Source organism: Macaca mulatta, chromosome 12 (genome assembly GCF_049350105.2).
Source record: "Macaca mulatta isolate MMU2019108-1 chromosome 12, T2T-MMU8v2.0, whole genome shotgun sequence".
Classification (NCBI taxonomy): domain Eukaryota; kingdom Metazoa; phylum Chordata; class Mammalia; order Primates; family Cercopithecidae; genus Macaca; species Macaca mulatta.
In genome coordinates, this window is record NC_133417.1 from 101,851,254 (window position 1) to 101,870,630 (window position 19,377).

Sequence of the window (19,377 nt, forward strand, 5' to 3'; positions counted from 1 at the left end):
TGGGGGTCTCCCTATGTTACCTAGGCTGATCTTGAACTCCTGGCCTCAAGCAGTCCTCCTGCCTTGGCCTCACAAAGCACTAGAATTATAGGCATAAGCCATGGTTCCTGGCCATCCTTTTTACTCCCTATAGACATACGCATCCACAACTCTGCCTTCCCAACACATTCATATTCATTCATTCATTCATATTCCCTCTTTCTCTCTTTCCCTCTCTCTCTCACACACATGCATGCACATACAGCAGTGCAACACCACTAACTCAGCAGTCATTACCACGCAGCTATACATTATTTCTTCTTTCATGCTCTACTGGGTCTATTACATTACTATTTCAGTAGAATCTTAAAAAAAGATTACCACAACAGATAAGGCACTGGTATGATGGCTTAATTTTGGTAGAAAAGTCAATCCTGAACGAACTTGGTAATCCCGGAATCCTCCAGCTACAGAAAGTGTGGTTAAATTTATGTGTCGAGCATTTAGAATCCAATAGTTGTTTACAGTCGTATAAAAATCTGGTAGGGAATAAAAAAGAGACATTAAAAAATAGTAGCCATTCCCTGAAAGAATAAGATATCTATACAGTAATATTAATATTTAACTGAATTTTTGCTTAAGTCATTTCATCTATAAACAGTGTGTTATTCACATTTCCCTACTTTCAGTAAAATCAGTATCTTTACACATATTCCTACTTCCCCATTAAATAAAAGTATAAATACTAAGAGTTACTAAAGGTATCAATAAAAAAAAATCCCAAATTTTACTAGTTTTGTATCCATAAGCAAACACGTTTCTACATTCCACAAGGGTGATGCTTATTCATGAGTCACACAGTATAGCAAAAAGAGAAAATAATAATATTCTTCCAAAGGTAAGAATTTACATTATCTTACAAATTATTGTATAATTTAAAATATACATTAAATGTATACATTACAAACTGCATACATCACATATGTGCAGTATTTTATATATCAATTACCCTCAATAATGTGGTTTAAAAAAAGAGCGATAGACCCCTCCCTATGATGGCAGTGTCCCAGCTTAAAAAGCCTTAGCTTGGGAGGCCGAGGAAGGTGGATCATGAAGTCAGGAGTTTGAGACCAGCCTGGCCAATATGGTGAAACCCCATCTCTACTAAAAATACAAAAACTAGCTGGGCATGGTGGTGTGCACCTGTAATCCCAGCTACTCAGGAGGCTGAGGCAGAAGAATCACTTGAACCCGGGAGGCAGAGGTTGCAATGAGCCGAGACTGGGCAACAGAGCGAGACTCTGTCTCAAAAAAAAAAAAATGGCTTAGCAAATCTCTTCTGTGGCCAACCACCACCACACAAGCACTATTTAAATTCTTACAATCTATCAGGACAATACCATTGACGTTAGTCTTAGGACTATGCTACTGTGGAAAACCTCAGGTTAGGGTTCAACCCATTTATTGTAACAAGTAGTTCAAAGGGAAGAACCTGCAGACAATTTTTCACTTTGTCTATTGAAGGTGAAAAAAGCCTAGTGTCAAAGATTAAACTGAGGCTAGGGCAGGGGATTTCTCAATTCTTTTTCTGATTATCAAAACTTAATGCATTTTTATCCTGGCATTTGATCCCACTCAGGGCTTCAAACATTGGGTACAGCAAGCTGCCCCCATTAAAGATCTCAGCAGTACTTACTTAGATTACCACCTAGCAGACTGACTCTTAACATCTGGAGAGCCTGGGATGTAAGTACCAGTGGGGCACACATGCCATATGTCTAGATAGTTTAAAAAGTCAAAAATCCAGCTAATAACCTGTTAAATCAAATATATTTTTTCTGCCTATCTTGAAAAATACATCATTGAAATAACCTGCAAGGCCAGGTTCAAATTAAGAATTCTCAGACACCTCAGAGTTAGCCACTGGATGGTGGTAGCAAGGGAAGAGCAGATCTCCAGTCTCTTACTGTGCTTCTCTTCCCATCCCAATTGGATCCCGCATGACAAGGGCCTCATGTGCACATGCAAGCTCTGTCTGTACTTTCTGCAGAGCTCTGCCTTGGCTACAACTCAAGCTTAGAATTCTACATACCTGCCCTCAGGAGAACAAAGAAAATAAAGAGACCCACACAGGTCTTGGAAGCAGGCTTAGGGCACATAGACAAGAAAAGTCTGGAGGCAGCCGGGCATGGTGGTTCACACCTGTAATCCCAGTACTTTGGGAGGCCGAGGCGGGCGGATCATGAGGTTAAGAGATCAAGACCATCCTGGCCAACGTGGTGAAACCCTGTCTCTACTAAAAACACAAAAATCAGCTGGGCATGGTAGCACGTGCCTGTAGTCCCAGCTACTCGGGAGGCTAAAGCAGGAGAATCGTTTGAACCCAGGAGGTGGAGGTTGCAGTGAGCTGAGATTGCACCACTGCACTCCAGCCTGGCAACAGAGTGAGACTCTGTCTCAAAAAAAAAAAAAAAAGAAAAAGAAAAAGAAAAGTTTGGAGGCTTGGTTAGCTAGATCCCAGTGCAGAAGTAAAGACACAGCCTCCACGTGGGGAGGCTACTTAGCCTTCATACTTCTCACCCTCTGGGAAAGGGTAAGGGCAGAGCAGCAGGAGCCTCCAAAGCGCAGAGCCTAGTGCAGGGCCTCCTTCCTCCTACGGAAAGGCAGTATTTTCATCAAGTATAAGCAGGGAATCCACTTCTGAGGTCATGTGGATCTCTGTCTCTCAAAACCTTAAAATTTTCATTCTAATTTTGACTTAGTAAAATAAAAAGAATAAATATAGAATAAAGAGGAAAGACTTGCTAATCACAGGAAAGGTACAGGATTCTTGACCCTAAGAATCACTTTCAGCCTGAGCCTTATAGAGACAGAACAGTGCCACCCTCCAAAGCAATAAAACCTATTGAGGGTGCATTCCTCAAATAATTTTTAAAATATATTTAAGTCATTCTAATTTAATCTATGCAGGTCATCTACATATACCACACAGAATGCAATAATATAAAGAGTTCTCAATTACGGTGACAAGTACTATGACTTTTAGCCTTTAATTTTTTTCCTAAACCTAAGGTCATTTAAGATTATTAGACTACAACAAATTTAAACAACTTCATTATTAAAATTAAGATGTTCTTTATTAAAAGACTTCTACAGGCAAAGTTTTAAATGTACCAACAGAAAAACTGGGCCTCATAATAATTACTGTTGCACCAGATACTTAACAGCAAATAAATTATTCTTTGGCAATGCTGTTATGTCAAGGAGGGCACTTTAGAAAAACTACTTTGGTTTGGAGTCACCGGGAAATATTTCTCACTTAACTACAAACAAAATTTTCATCAAAACTAAGATAATGCAAATTTTTATAGGTAAGAAGCTATATACATTTACTAACCAGGAAGAATTCTTTCTAAAGATTTTCTTCTACTCATATAATATTCCTATAAGCAGTGAGGATAATCTCTGACTTTTTTTAACAAAAATTTGAGAAAACAGACATTTAATTCTTATTCTGTGACATTATCACTTTTGATTAGATGATGTCAATCACAAACTCCTACATTTCATTCAAAATTCCTGCAAGATTATAGTATTATCTATGGTTTTATTTCCTATGTTAATGTACTTCAATTAACAGGCAGTACAGCATGCAAAGTTAAGAGCACAAGCCCAGAAGCAAGTTTACCAGGGTCAAATATCAGTTTCACTAGTTTCTTGACACATGACTCTGGGCAAGAACATTATCTTGGCCTTTTTCTATCCATAAACATGAGCATAATAATGGTACCTACCTCACAGGACTGCAGTGAGGATTAAGTGTGGTAATACATCACGTGAAGTCTTTAAAACCCATAACATAATAAGAGCTCAATAAATATTAGGAATTATACCTCATTATATAAAGTGTTAGCATACCTTTGTACTTAAAAACTAGACATTGCTACTATTTTACTTAAATATAAGCTTATTTTGGATAGAGTCCTAAAACAGTTAACAAAGCATAGGAAGCTTAAAGACATCTTAAGAGACAGGGTACCATCCTCAAAAATCACTAAACTGGCCAGGCATGGTGGCTTATCCCTGTAATCCCAGCACTTTGGGAGGCTGAGACAGGCAGATCACTTGAGGTCAGCAGTTCAAGACCAGTCTGGGCAATATGGCAAAAACCTGTTTCTACTAAAAATATAAAAATTAGTGGGGCTGGTGGCACACACCTGTAATCCCAGCTACTTGGAAGGTTGAAGCATGAGAATCGCTTGAACCTGGGAGGCAGAGGTTGCAGTGAGCCGAGACTGCACCACTGCACTCCATCCAGCCTGGGAGAAAGAGCAAGACCCTCCCTGTCTTTAAAAAAAAAAAAAAAAAAAAAAAAAACTAAACGGAAGCCCTAGTGCCTAAGAATTATAAAACACATGTCAACCACGTTAAGATGCTATGGACAGACAAAACTTAACAGTAGCTTCAATTATAAGCCTAAGTTCAAAGATATAAAGAGACACACACTCAGAATTGGAGGTGCTGATTTGCAACCGAGTTGCTTCATACATGGATAAATCTGTAGCATATTCTAAGGGGAATAGCCCTAGAGATTTATTTATTTAATCTTAAGCAACAATGGGGAGGTCAGTTAATGTTTACCTAACAGTACTCACCTGTAATGAAACGATCTAATGGCATCACAGGAGCAACATGAGGTGTGGCTTGTGTAATAAGAAGATTTATCAGATCGTGCTTAAAATTTTTCAGTGTAAGCAATGCTCTGGCAACGAGGCCACCCATAGAATGACCAATTATTGCCACACTTTTTGGAGCAAATTCTTGACCCTATTAAAATAAATCACCATGTCATAATTAATACTTTTTAAAGTATTTAAAAAATACTAAATATTTCTCTCTGCATATGAGCAATTTTATAGGAAAAAGAAAATCAAACTATATAACCTCCCACCATAAGGTACAGAAGTACATTTTCATATAGTTTTAATTAGTGTATACATACTATTTTGTATTCTGCCAAACATTTTTAACAGGTATATCTTGGTTTTCTGGGCCAATAGGAACAGTTGGTCTAGCAAATCATGTTTATACTGGTTGTTACACTACATGTAATCTGAGGCATAATTACATTTCGTATGTACAAGATTATTAGGTTTTACAAGACATAAGAAATCAGATAATTTGTTTGAAACTGAAAATATCACCCAAAAAAGGCCAAGATGATTACAGTTGTGATAGCAATATACTACCTTATCATGTTATCTTTTATCTCATCAAATTATTTCTCTATTGTGCATTTTGGTTTAAAAATGAAGCAGCATTCCAAACATTTATTCACTGACAATTACAATATTTTATTTTTTAGATAAGTGCTTTTCAAGAAATCTTTTATTTTCAACAATCTCCTCAGTCTCATTATCAGACTTTTGCTCATCACCTCCAACACGGATCCTTCCTGTGTACCATCTCTTCTCAATGAGTAGAGTGAATCTTGTGCAGAAGAGTTAACATAGGAGGCCTGAGACTACTGTCCTTGGCATGGGCTGGATACAACGTTGGCTCTTGGCTGGAATCTGGAACCTTATATTTTTGGGGGAGATTCCCACCATTTCCTAAATGATAAGAGTGTCTAAAACGTTTGTGCAAACAACACGTTTTATGCTGAACACCTGCTGTCCTCCAGGCTGGAATTTTGGTATGTGCTAGGCAGAGGGTATCTATGTGATAAGTCCCCAGTAAAAACCCTGGGCACTGAGTCTCTAATGAGCTTCCCTTGTGTATACTATTTCAGCCATGTCATAATATGCTGGTATAGGAATTAAGTGGATCCTTGGTGATCTCCAATACAGACCTGATCTTAGCGAAAGCCATCCCCTACAACTGTGCTCTGAAACCTATCCCCTTTGACCTTCTCAAGTACATCACTCTAGGAATCCTTCTCATTTTCTTCTTGCATTATTGCTTTCCCTATCTACTAGATCATTTTCATTAGTGTATAAATATACTGGCATTCTCTCTTAAAAATAAAAATAACTCCCTTTTAATTCTCCCTTTCCCCTCAGTGACTACTTTACATTTCTTTACAGCAAAACTCTAAAAACAAGTTGCAGGCCAGGCGCGGTGGCTCATGCCTGTAATCCAGCACTTTAGGAGGCCAAGGTAGGTGGATCACTTCAGGTCAGGAGTTCGAGACCAGCCTGGCTAACATGGCAAAACCTGGTCTCTACTAAAAATACAAAAATTAGCTGGGCGTGGTGGCACGTGCCTGTAGTCCCAGTTACTCAGGAGGCTAAGGCAGGAGAATCACTTGAGCCCAGAAGGCGGAGGTTGCAGTGAGCTGAGATCACGCCACTGTACTCCAGCCTGGTGACAGAGTGAGACCCTGTCTCAAAACAAACAAACACAAATCTCCAATTTCTCAACTTCCATACACTCTTGAATTCATTTCAATCAGACTTTCACCCCAACATGCCACCAAAACTGCTCTTGCTAAATCACCAAGGAATCCAATGGTCAATTCTTAATTCTTTTTTTTTTTCTGAGACAGGGTCTCACTCTGTCACCCAGGCTGGAGCGCAGTGGCACAATTCATGGCTCACTGCCGCCCCAATCTCCTAGGCTCCAAGTAGATCCTCCTACCTCAGCCTCCCAAGTAGCTGGGACTGCAAGTGTGCACCACCACATCCAGCTAATACACTATATTTTCTTTTTTTGTAGACACAGGGTCTCACTATGTTGCTTAGGCTACAATGGTCAGTTCTTAATCCTCATCTTATTTGACCTATCAATAACATTTGACACAGTTGGTCACTTCTTCCTTCTTTGAAATATTTAAGTTAGTTTCTTTGACAACAAACTCTCCTGGTTCTCCCTTTGCCTCACTGGCTCCTCCTTTTTAGTTTGTTTCTGGTTCCTTCTCATCTCTCCTCATTTCTTAAAACTGAAGTGACTCAGGCCTCAGCCCTTAGATCACTTCTCTTTCATACCTTTGTTGAAACCATCGGTGATCTCTTCCAGTCTAGTGGCTTTAAGTGTATCTACACACTGTCAACCTCTCAGTAATTATCTCGAGACTGTACTCCTTCTCTTGAACTCTAGCCTTGAACTCCACCTGTACAGTAGCATACATGGAATGCCTAATGTGCATCTCAAACTGAATCTGTCTAAAACTAAACTCTTCATCTCCTCCATATCTGTTCCTCCTACACTCTTCCCTACCTCAGTTAATGGCAGTTCAATCTTTCCAGTTTATCCAAAAAACTTGGGGTCATCCTTAACTCTTCTTTTCCTCTCACTTTGCCCTTCCATATCTGATCTGCCAGCAAATTGTACTACCTCAACCTTTAAGATTTACACCGATCTGACAATTTCTCATCACTTCAACTGCCACCACCTTGATTTAAACCACCACTATGTCTTGAACACACCCCACCACTTCCTCCTTAGCATGCCACTGTTTTATAGCTACTTTCCCTGTGCAGCATGGCATTCAAAGATTGAAAAACACACATTTTTAGAGCCCCTTTCTTTGTCTCACTGTCTTCTTCCTCATACTGCTTCAGCAGCCCCCAATTCCAATTCTCTGCTTTCTTTAGCTAAGTGATATCAATGTGCCCTGCTTGATCTCCTCTTACTTGCCCCATGGTCTGGAAAATGCTTTCAGGCAGAAATTCAGAGCAATCATGGAGCTCACTTCTTCTAGGGATCATAGTGCTTTGCGGCTCAATTGTCCAACATCTCAAAACAGGTGCTTCAGATATCTTGACTAGTTTTACAGTTGTTTACATATGCAGGTGGTCTACCCTAGTACCAGTTACTTAGTCATAGCTAAAGGTAGAAATATATACCAATGGTTTTTAGGTAATGCATTGCACTCGTAATTTATATATAAAGTTTTAAAAGGGTTTTCTTCCTGAATTCACCATAAGAAATGTTTCTTATAAATTTAAACTTCAAAACCATTATGGAGGGCAAGATAACAGACTCTCACAAAAAAATGTTTGTGCCTTCTCTGCTTCAACTTCCATATAAACAAATACATTATTTAAAATATACTGAATCTCTCTTTAAAAAGGTGCTGATAGGCTGCACCACTATTGATTTGCATACTTATCTCTCACCTTATAGAGTTTGAGAATTGTTTTAATACATTCATGTACAAACTTGGTCTGCTTCTGAAGACTTCCACCATACAGAGCCACCAGTTCTTCATTGAAGTTTACACTAAAGAAGTCAAAGTGGTACTTGAAGTCAATGTCCTCTGCTTTTCTAAGTGCAATGGAGCCAATAGAACGAACTGCAGAGGAAAAGAGTGAAGTGCACATTAAACAATATTTACAGGTCTCATCCATTCTTTCTTCAGAATTTCTTAGTAAATAACCTTATCCTGCATCACAAATATAAACCACCTATTTCAGGATGAAATTCATTAATAGTACCAATTTAGAACAAACTAATCTAGCAACTGTATGCCTTGAATGCAGTAAGTGTGACTTAAATATTTTTAAAATTAAATAAATAAAAAGCAAACAGATCACTCACTCTCTACCTTCTTTTCCTTTGGTAGGAGCAACAATAGCTAAAAAGGCAGGATTCTTTGAAGAATAAGACATATAAATTTTGCCACACTTACTGAGGATTTTGAGAATGACAAGGTTCCTACAAGAAATATCCATTCATCACCTGGTTTAGATATTCAAGCTTCATTTGTCTTTTTCTCCTACACAGGACATCCAACCCATCAGTAAGTGCTTCCATGACATAGCTTCCAAATCTATCCCCAGTTGAAATTTCTCACCATTCCCACCACTATTGTCCTAATCCAAACACCACTATCTCTTATCTGAACTACTCTAACAGTTTCTTTACTGGTCTCCCTGCTTCCACTCTTTTTGTTCTTGTTGCTGTTTTGCAAATCTTTTTAAAAAATATATTATAAATTGCCTATATTAGGTGGCACAAAAATTGTAGCATATGGTTTAGCAAACAAAATACCTGTCTGCCATTTCATTTTGTAAAAACATATACTACGGATACATTATAATCCACATATTATACAACTCACTATATAAAACTGTAAAATTCAATGGTTTTTAGTATATTTGCCATCTCTGGTATATATTGTACAACGATCTCTGAAATCTAACATTAGACATTTTTTAATCACTTCAAATACAAAACTCTGTGCCTACTGGCAGTCACTCTCCATTTCTTCACTCCTTCCAACCCCTAGGCCTAGCAAGCACTGATCTACTTTCTGTTTCTACGGGTTTGCCTATTTTGGACATCTCATATAATACGTGGCCTTTTGGAACCAGCTTCTTTCACATAGCATGATATTTTCAAGGTTCATTCATGTTGTAACATGTATCAGTCCTTCATTCCTGTTTTCTATTGAATAATATTCCATTATATGAATATGTCACATTTGATTCATCTATTCATCAGCTGATGACCATTTAAATTATTTCCACCTTTTGGTTATTATATGCTGCTATGAACATTTATATACAAGTTTTTGTGTGGGTATGTTTATTTTTCTTGGGTAGATGCCTAGGAGTGGAATTTTTGGGCCACATGATAGCTCTATGTTCAATATTCTGAGGAACTCCCAAACAGTTTTCCTAAGTGGCTGCACATTCTGCATTTCCACCAACAATGTTTGAGGGTTCCAATTTCTCCACATCTTCGCCAACACTTGTTGTTATCTGTCTTTTTTTATTACAACTATCCTAGGATGTATGAAGTACTATCTCATTTTTTATTTATAGTTCTCTGATGATTTATGATGTTTTAGTATCTTTCCTGCTTCCATTCCTGCCCTTCAAAGGAAATTCTCTTCATAGCGAAGCCAGAGCAACCTGTTTTTAAAAGTAAATCACACCTACCAGATTGTTTAAAAATTTAATATCTGACAATTCTCGTGTTGTAAAGGACGTGAAGCAAAAGAAGGTAAAATATACTGCTTTTAGGAATATAAATTAGCACAATCGGTAAAGATTAAAAAGATACACATAACCTGTAACATGGAATTACACTCTTGGATATCTATCTTACAGAAGCACAGGTTTATGTGCTCCAGGAAACATATGGAGTGAAATTCATTATTTTTAATTGCCAATAAATGTAAACATTTATTCTGTCCAAAGACAGAAGGGACAAATCATGGTATAGTCTTACAACAGAATAATATAGAAAAAGGAAAATGAATGAATCACAGCTCATACAACAACTTGGATGAATGTTAAAGATAATGCTGACTGAAAGAAGCCAGACACAAAATAATACATACTGAATGACTATATTCATATGACAAAATTTAAAAACAGCCTCAAATGAATAGATTGCATTAAAACTACAAAGAAAGTTAAGGAAATTACCATGTTAACATTAGGATTGTGATTATGTCAAGAAAGAGAAAAGGGAGTTTTAACCACGAAGGGGCACATAAGGCCTTTCCAGGTTACTAGTAATCTACTTCTTGACTAGGGTTTTGATTTCATGGGTGTTCACTTTATAATAATTTGTAACCAAATATCTATGTTCTATATGTTTCTCTGTATGTAATATTTCAAATACAAAGATTAATTTTAAAAATCAGATTATATTTTTCTTACCCAAAGCTCTCCAACAGTTTCTCATTCAAAGTCTTTTCCACAGCTTACATGATATGGCCCATGGCTACTTTTCCATTCTTATCTCTTTTTGTAACTTTTTCTAGTCACAGTAGCCTCAAATGCACAAAACACGTTCCTGCCTCAGGATCTTCCCTCAGTCGAGCCTCTCCTCAAATATCATCTCCTCACAATGGCCTTTCCTGACCACCTCATCTAAACTAGCCACTTCCTGACCCTTTTATCTTCTACCTCCTGAGTCTGTTTTTGTTTCTAGCTTTTAACATTACTGACATATTTGATGGCTGTCTTCCCAATAAACATATAAATTTGATGAGAGAGGGACTTTGTCTTGATATGCTCTGGATCCCTGATACCTGGAATATGGCTTGGCTCATGGTAGATACGTGCAGATACGTGCTAGATGAATAAACATGTAAATAATTGCACATATTGAAACAATTCTAGTCTCATTACATAGCAATTCCAGTCCATTAAATAACAAGAAAGCAGGTTTTAGTTTAAAACGAAATTAATTCCAGATTACTTGGCTGTTATGCCAGAAATAACTACTATATCTCCAAGCCAACATCAATTTGGAATCTGTACATGTAACTTCCCTATCCTCACCTTTCTATGTTCCCCCAAGTACTTCCAAATCTCTCTCACTTAAATAACTCCAAAAGAAGAAAACTAATCTCTCTTGTTCTGCATAACATTAGCCACTGATTTATTTCCCTAATCAATGCTTAAGGTTCTGTTCTCTTTACCTTCCATTTCCAACATAAATGTATTTCCTCTGCTGATTCCCCAAGGGGTTCCCCTTTATCGTCTACTTATGCCATCCCACTCCAACTTATTCTTTGTATCCCTCTCTTAGCAAAGTGGTCTTCAATTTTTCTAAGTATTTCTCACATGTATTCTCTCTCAGAGAAAATGTCATATTTTGGTCTCTCTGTAAGCCCAACACAGTACTTCACACACAGCATGCATTTCATTTACTCTATTTGATTCACTGAGTATGGATATGATTCAAATTTTTGAGTTGAATTTTGTAGCTTTCAAAATTTACTTCCAGTAAGACTTACCTTGCTTATAACTTCCAGCATTACCAGGAAGAAAGAGAACTGGAATACCCGTCAAAGGGAGAATTTTGTGTTCTTCAGCATATGATCCCTCTCCATAAAGATACAACTCATATGCGGGATAGCGTTTTGCCAGTTTCTTTGGAAGTTCTATTTTCTACATTTAAAAAAAAATGTAGTTTCACTTCAGTCGTTTTATTAATACAAGTCAGCCTCACCATATGCAATTCTGAATTAAGGAAATTTGGAATAGTGCAATATAAAAATATTACTGATATTAAAACCACACTTCATACACAAAACAAGTTCTACTTGTAGTTTATTCATATAGAGAATCAGTCTTGAATTGTGTATATTTTGAACCATGCAGTCTTCAGGAAAACATAAAAGAGGACTACTTGAATTTCCAACCAATACAAATTACTCAAAATAGCCACTGACAATGGTATATGTCAACAAGCTACACGTTAACATAATTGGATAAGTATCAATTATACTTAGAAATGATAAAGGCTTTCCATCATCAAATCAATTCTTTTTTTCCATTTTTAACTATTTTGTAATGTTTCTCCTTTTACTCAGACCCAACTATACATTTCAGCTGTTATATTTTCAAAAGAAAGTAACTTGTTTTATGATGCAGCTTTCTGACTTCTCAATTTAATATGTTTTGGCCTACAATATGCTTAACAAATTAATCTTAACCTTATAGCCATGTCTTGGTCAAGACATGTACACTTTTCTTACCATAAACATTCCACTGAATTAGCATCTATTTCAGTTTTCATGGACCAGGTGCATGATTTGCTGGCAAACTTTAAACTACCCTACACTTCATATTATTGTATACCAATAATACAGCAGTTCACCTAACTACTGAGTCAGTAGTTCACCTACATTTTTTTTCAGCTTAGTATAAATTATCTCTTAATGTCATCCTCAAAGGTAGACATCTATAAAAGTGGTAGTAAAGTATACATACACCCTTTTGCTCCTTTTCTTTTTTTATTTTAAAGGAGAGAAACCATTAAGAATGAAGCCAATTACATTGGACAGTAATGTCTACTTATTTAGGTATACATAGATCTAGCAGTGCTGTACATGTGGTATGTGCTTGATAAAAGAATTTAACTATGGAGTGAATTTCAAAACCTGTAAATGTTGCTAATGACTACTGAAACCCCTCGTTGTTCTAAAAAAAAAAAAAATTCTGATCATTTGTGCACCTTCCTAAACATCCCTTTGTAAATGATCTATGCCAATAACATCACAGAAACATCTGCAGAGACTGTAAGCTTATTAAGATACTAGCAATCTTAGTTATCTCCCCAAATACTCAAAATACAGAAATACTAACCCCACTATTCGTTTTATATTTGGTATACGTACTTCAATGCAAATTAGTCCCAATACTGATTATGCACAGAATACAATCAAAAATGAAAATGACAAGATAGCTTACTTCTTTAGGTACAAATTAAACAAGAAGAAAACATAAGAGAACAAAGAAATAGTTTCTTATTTCCTCCCAATTTAGTACACCATTATTATTTTAGTACAGTAGCTAAACAGAGTTTGGACTAGTCAAAAATTAACTCAAAAGAACAGGAAACTATCAAATATATCTAAAAAGAAATATTTAATTTTCTTGAGACAGAAAAGCAAGCAAAAATATACTGATATATTTCATAAAATACTATTATGAAAGCAATTTTATAGTGAGAAAGAGTATTTTTTAAAATATGAATGTATACAGAGTTTTTAAAAAAGTATAGAGATGGACAAAGAAGGTAGAACAAAAAAAATAAGAGAGGAAGCAAGAATGGTGGGAGTTGTAGGCAAATGGCAAAACTCAATTTCCAGACAGAGTTCAAGTTGAAAGGGAAGAGCAAAGACCCAGAAGAGGTAATTGACCACATTGACATTAAAAGCATAGGCATACAAAAAGGATGCTGATAAGAAAACAGAAGATGGTCAAGGGATTTAAAAGGAAAATACTTATAGGAGCAGAACTCCAATATAAATTTTTTTATTCTATATAGTTTATTTTAAATGAGCAACCCCTCTACCATATTAAGATTGATTACCTTTATATTTAAATATTATCTCCACAATCCTGCCTCTGCTGTCCTCCTTCCTTGACTCTGCCTTAGTGCAGGTTCTTCTCATCTCTACATAAACTCTCTCAAAAGGTAAACATTCTAATAAACTCCCGAGTACTAGAAAAATGCTGATTCAAGAAACTAAAATATCTATTTTATGATATTATTTAATTGTAAACTTAAACTGAAAAATAAAGTTTGATTTCCATAATTAACCAAAAAGAAAAAAGATTTTGATCAAGATGCATACACATAGTTTTTAAGTTCACATAGTTTTTAAATTCTCACAAACAGCTCTCAGTCAGCCCTATGCTGCTCTCCACCCCCCGTAAGAATAGCTATAGGGGCTCCACTAGAGGAAAAAAAAAAAAAAAAAAGGCCTTAAGGACAACTGAATTTTTCAGACTTGTCTCTATCCTTGCCTTCTATAATCCATAGTTCATACTGCTAACACACACACACACACACACACACACACACACACACACACACACACACACACAAAACAAAGGCTTAAGAGACGACCTTTAAAATCTGGTTTAATTATTTTTACCTACTTTTTTTTTTTTTTTTTTGAGACAGGGTGCCACTCTTGTTGCCCAGGCTGCAGTTCAGTGGCACAATCTCGGTTCACTGTAGCTTCGACTTCCTGGTCTCAAGTGATCCTCAAGTGATCCTCCCACCTCAGCCTCCTGAGTAGCTGGGACTACAGGTGGCACATGCCATCACGCTTGGCTAATTTTTTTTAGCAGAGACAGGGTTTCACCATGTTATCCAGGCTGGTCTTGAACTCCTGGGCTCAAGTGATCTGCCCGCCTTGGCCTCCCAAAGTGCTAGGATTACAGGTGTGAGCCACCTCATCCTGCCCTTACCTACTTTCTTATAACTTAGATATGACATGCTTTAAAATGTATTTTTAACATGTTTTTGAATTCAAGATTCAAAAGGATATACATTGAAAAGGATCTCTCCTACCCATGGTCCTTCAGGCATCCAGTTGACCCTAGAAGGGTTATTAGTTTGTGTGTGCTTCTAGAAATATTTTACATATATACAAGCAAATGTGTTTATCAATTATTTTTTAGTTTTGACATAAATGATAATATAAATACTATTCATGCAATGTGTCCCAGTGCATTACCACCTTCACATATATTATTTATGCCTGCAACGTTCTTTCAGTACTTCATACACCCTCCATGTCCCAATTGACTTTGCATCTTCTCTAAAGCCTTTGAATACCCAAGACAAACCTGGATGCTCTCCTTTATATGAAAAGCTCTGTACATACTCTCTTATGGTGAAATTATAACACTCAGTACATTATACTGTAACTATGCACTACATGCCCATTTCCTCCATTGTATTTATCAAGACATAAAGACACAAGCTCTAATTCAGTTCTAATTCCCTTTCACCTACACCAAGTAGCTAGATAAACCTGGCAAAGACTAGTCATTCAATAAATGACTTTCTAAATAAGTAACAAAATATATGACTCATTTTATTTATTTATTTATTTATTTATTTATTTATTTGAGACAGAGTCTCACTGTTGCCCCGCCTGGAGTGCAATGGTGCAATCTTGGCTCACTGCAACCTCTGCCTCCCAGGTTCAAGCAACTCTCCAGCCTCAGCCTCCTGAGTAGCTGGGACTACAGGCACACGCCAACATTTCCTTTCAGAGAGCAACCGTTAGGTTACACATACGAAGACAGCCAAACAAATCACTGTATGAGAGAAACAACTCAGATGTTTCTTCTAAAATTCTGCAATTTGCCTAAAACCAATTGCTACCAAATAAAAGTTTTACCTTGCTGTCATAACGGGGCAAGAAGCTTTAAAGGATAAAGTATATTTTGCCTCGTAGGCTTTAGATATGGGTTCGTGAGATGTTCAATTAACTCTGAATAAGTGAATCTGGGAAAACCAGAGGTAGAAGATGAATAGAGATAACCAAACAATTTTAAATTCAAAATTCATTTTTGCAAAGAGTTTCAAATTTATGCTCCACTTTTTTAAAAAAAATGGAGAATAAAATTGAATGTGTTTCAACTACCTTTCTATTTCTGCTGGCTAACTAAAGAAGATGCAAATGAGCAGAAAAAAAGAAGAAAGGCATCAAAAAAGAAGAAAACCCAATGACTAGGACATCTCACATCTGGGTATCAACCTGTGAACAATTAGAGAGCTGACTTATAAAATATAACTAAAGGTAAGCAATATGTAAAATATCTTTAAAACATTTTTATTCATGGAAGCCATTCGGTTCTCAACAGAATGGCCTCATTTATCCAGAAATCTCACTATGTTCAAAATGACTCATTTCTATAGGCTGGTTTAAATTGTATGTGTAAGATAACATGACCTTTTTGTTATGCAAAACAAAAAGACTAAGAATACAATATAAATATTATCATGAATTAACACAGCTTTTTACATCATGAAAACCTGCTAAAAATCAAAAACTTCTGCCACTGCAATTATTACTGTATTAGCAAATTATTAATAGAAGCATAAAACCCCCAAAAAGCCACTTAAACCAAAATAACTAAACCTAGACTACTCAACAACAACAAAAAACCCAAAGAGCTCTTTACCATTAGCTACACTAATTTTCCGTTTTTCCAGTCAATTTATGAGGCAGGAAATGCGTCTGTGAGATCCATATGCTTTGTTCCCAACACTAAGGAGAACAATTTCTACTTCTGTGAATATTAAAACAGCTTCAATAACTGTAGGAAATCTAAAAATAAATGGGAATTAGTAATGCATTGTTCCAAAATGATTTTAACCTAACTCTTCAATGCAGTACAAAACTAAAGTGACCTACATCAATCTACTGGGAATTTCCTAATTATTAAAACAAAAATAAGGAGGGAATTATAATAGCTCTATTTTCAGTTTTTTAAAATACTAAACTAAAAAGATTTGCTTAGAAACGAACAGAGAGGACAGTAACATGTCAAAATCTTCTCCAACAATAGCATCCCTACCAAATGTTTCCACTCTCTTATCATAAATGCAAAACCAAGGTAAGGATCTAAACACAGATGAAATCTAAATTCACTAGAATTTTTTCCATGGGAAAGAATGCTCCTCAGCAATTTAAACCTTAAGTGGTCTTAAGATCAAAATAATAGCGTAATTAAGTAATAGGCTTCCTCCATAATGACTTGTACAAAGAAGCAATCAGGACTTGCATCCTTCACCCCCCCCCCCCAAAAAAAAAACTGCTGTGATTTTAAGAGTATACTAAAAATGCATTTTATCAATATGTGTTATAGTGCATATACATTTTATGGTAGGGAATTATTATTATAATACGTAGTCCATAATTAAGAGATGCACTTAGAAATAAAATAATCATTCGGAAAAAATCTCTTAGGACAGTGGTGTAATTTGTCTGCGCCTCTTTTTACAGCTAGTCATGAATGAAATTCTAGATTTCTACTATGCCGAACTAACGAAGCCATTGATTGAAAACATTCAAAATGGCATGGAAGCGGTGGGGGTGGAGAGAGAAGGGTAGGGTCTCTCTTAAACTCTGAACCCAGCGAGAAAACAAAAACAGCACCATGAAATAGATTTTGTATGCAACTATTAAGAGGCTAGGCTGCGAGAGACATGCATAAACACAGGTATGCACACACACACAGGCAAGCCCACACACGCACGGCCTCTTAACCTGCAAAATAAGGGGATCTGCAACATCTTTCCAAGAGGGAATCTAGTTTCCAATTTAATGACTCGCCAGCTTACCCATAGGCAAAACCCTGGAGTCTCTAAAAACAGCCTTGGGAACTATCTAGCCAATATACACTCTGCAGACGCTCGGTTCCTTTCTAGAAATGCGAAATCTGACGCGCGAATCACTGGGCGCGAGGGGAAGAATTTAGGTGCGTGGGAAGCAAAGGAAGGTCCTGGGGCACGGGTCAAAGCAAGAACGCGAGAGGGATGGAGCTTGGGTTTAGGGAGCAGGGTTGAGGCTGCCTCTCTGGGCATAAAGGGGGCTGGGCCCGACCAGGCAGAAGAGCTTGTGCCCAGGATTTGGGGCTGGGGAGGCGGAGGGACAGCGGAGTAACTACGAGGACGACCACGAGAATGCTCTCGGGAAATCGTCTAACAAACACCCCACCGTGAAGAAAGGACACAAAGGGTAGGTGACGGGGGCAGGAAGAGGATGCAGAGTCTCCCCGGGCGGAGAAAACAGAGGCAAGGACGGGACAGGGGGCCCGCGAGGCGCAGAGAGCCAAGGCAGGACGACCCCACAGAAGGAAAAAGGCACCAGGGGCCAGAGTCTTGGAGCGCCCGGCTGAGGAGAGCGCAGAACCTTACCTGATACTCCGGGTACTCAAACATGTAGCTCATACTGCACTTATTCTCCTCGAAGCCGAAGAAGACATCCCACAGCCCCAGGGTTGCCAGGAAGACCATGAAGACATAAAACGCCAGGTTCCAGAGATTGACTGAGTGAAGAAACATGGTGCCGCCGCCACCGCCGCCGCCTCCTCTACCTCCGCCTCCGCCGAGGGGCACCAAGCCCGGACTGAGCGAGCCAGAGGCTGTCCGACCGCCAGCCCCGGAGCCGAGCCCCAGCCGCGCGCGCGCGCCTGCGCTGCTGCCCGGCCTGCCCGCTCACCAGCCGCGCAGTGCGCCTGCGCGCACCAGGTCCGCGGCGCCTCTGGCCTGGCGACTACCAGAGCGGAGGGAGGAGTAGGTGTTGCCGCGGGAGCGCGGATCTGAGGGGAAAGAGGAAGAGCGAGAAAGCTGGGTGGGCTGGGTTGGAGGGTGAGGAGAAGAAAGGAAAGTGGGGAGGGAAAGGCGCGAGGAGTGGCTGGCAGGAGGGAAAGAAGAGAGAGAGAGGAGGCATCCAGAGGGGGATGGGCGGAGCGCGGCAGCCCTGGAGACAAGCAGGGGGATTGGGCAGGAGGCGGGTGTCAGATGAGTGAATCTGAGGGAGGGGGCTAGAGCCCAGAGCCCAGAGGCGATTAAGGACCGTGAGCGGACCGAGAAAGGGGAGGAGGACTTAAAAGCCCAAGGGTCATCAGCTGTCACCTCGCAAACGCCTCTCCCTGCGGCAATTTAAAAATCCTTCCCGTTCAATTTTGAAATGCCTCAGGCCTCCGCAATTTCGCTTTTCCCAACGGTAATAGAGCACTCTCACAGCTCTCTGGAGCAGCTAGCTTGAAGAGGGAACAAATGGCTTTATTTTCCCTCTTCCACCGCCTACTTGGGCCCAGTAGGTAACAGCAATTAAAAGCAGCGGCTCGTAAAAAAAAAAAAAAAAATCCGCAGGCCGACGAGATTCTGCCCTCGGTATCAGATGAAAGCCTGAATCACAAAAAGCATCGTTAGTCCTTAAAAAATGTTACCAAAATATCCATTAGCACTGACGTCCCCAACAGGTATCTGCGTAATCAGTTAGATGCTGACTCGCCTTGCTTTCCAGAACCTTCACCTCTTGGGGAATGGGTTCCACGTTAACTGGAGGAAGCAATTTCGTCCAGCTTCCATTCAAACTCGCAAGTGATTTAATTCGTTTTGAAGAATTTCGGTTTTGTTTTGTTCAAAGGAGGAGGTTTTTTTAAAAAGTAG

General features: G+C 38.4%; 1 protein-coding gene and 1 long non-coding RNA gene across 3 annotated transcripts in view; both read right to left on the reverse strand.

Annotated features, from left to right (window-relative positions):
• PGAP1 (post-GPI attachment to proteins inositol deacylase 1) overlaps positions 1–18,386 on the reverse strand; it is an 83,323-nt gene extending 64,937 nt beyond the window's left edge. For both annotated transcript variants that reach the window (XM_015131899.3, XM_077957345.1), the window contains exons 1-5: positions 18,118–18,386; positions 11,681–11,834; positions 8,100–8,275; positions 4,635–4,806; positions 361–518 (exon numbers count right to left, since the gene is read on the reverse strand). In XM_015131899.3, coding sequence (XP_014987385.1) covers positions 361–518; positions 4,635–4,806; positions 8,100–8,275; positions 11,681–11,834; positions 18,118–18,264 — 807 coding nt within the window. In that variant the 5' untranslated portion in view covers positions 18,265–18,386. The remainder of the gene's footprint in view (positions 1–360; positions 519–4,634; positions 4,807–8,099; positions 8,276–11,680; positions 11,835–18,117) is intronic.
• A 76-nt stretch (positions 18,387–18,462) lies between these two features.
• LOC144333443 (uncharacterized) lies at positions 18,463–18,966 on the reverse strand. The gene is made up of 2 exons (XR_013402096.1): positions 18,838–18,966; positions 18,463–18,521 (listed from the first exon to the last, which is right to left on the reverse strand). It is a non-coding gene; the product is annotated as an uncharacterized LOC144333443 (long non-coding RNA).
• Positions 18,967–19,377: the final 411 nt, after the last annotated feature.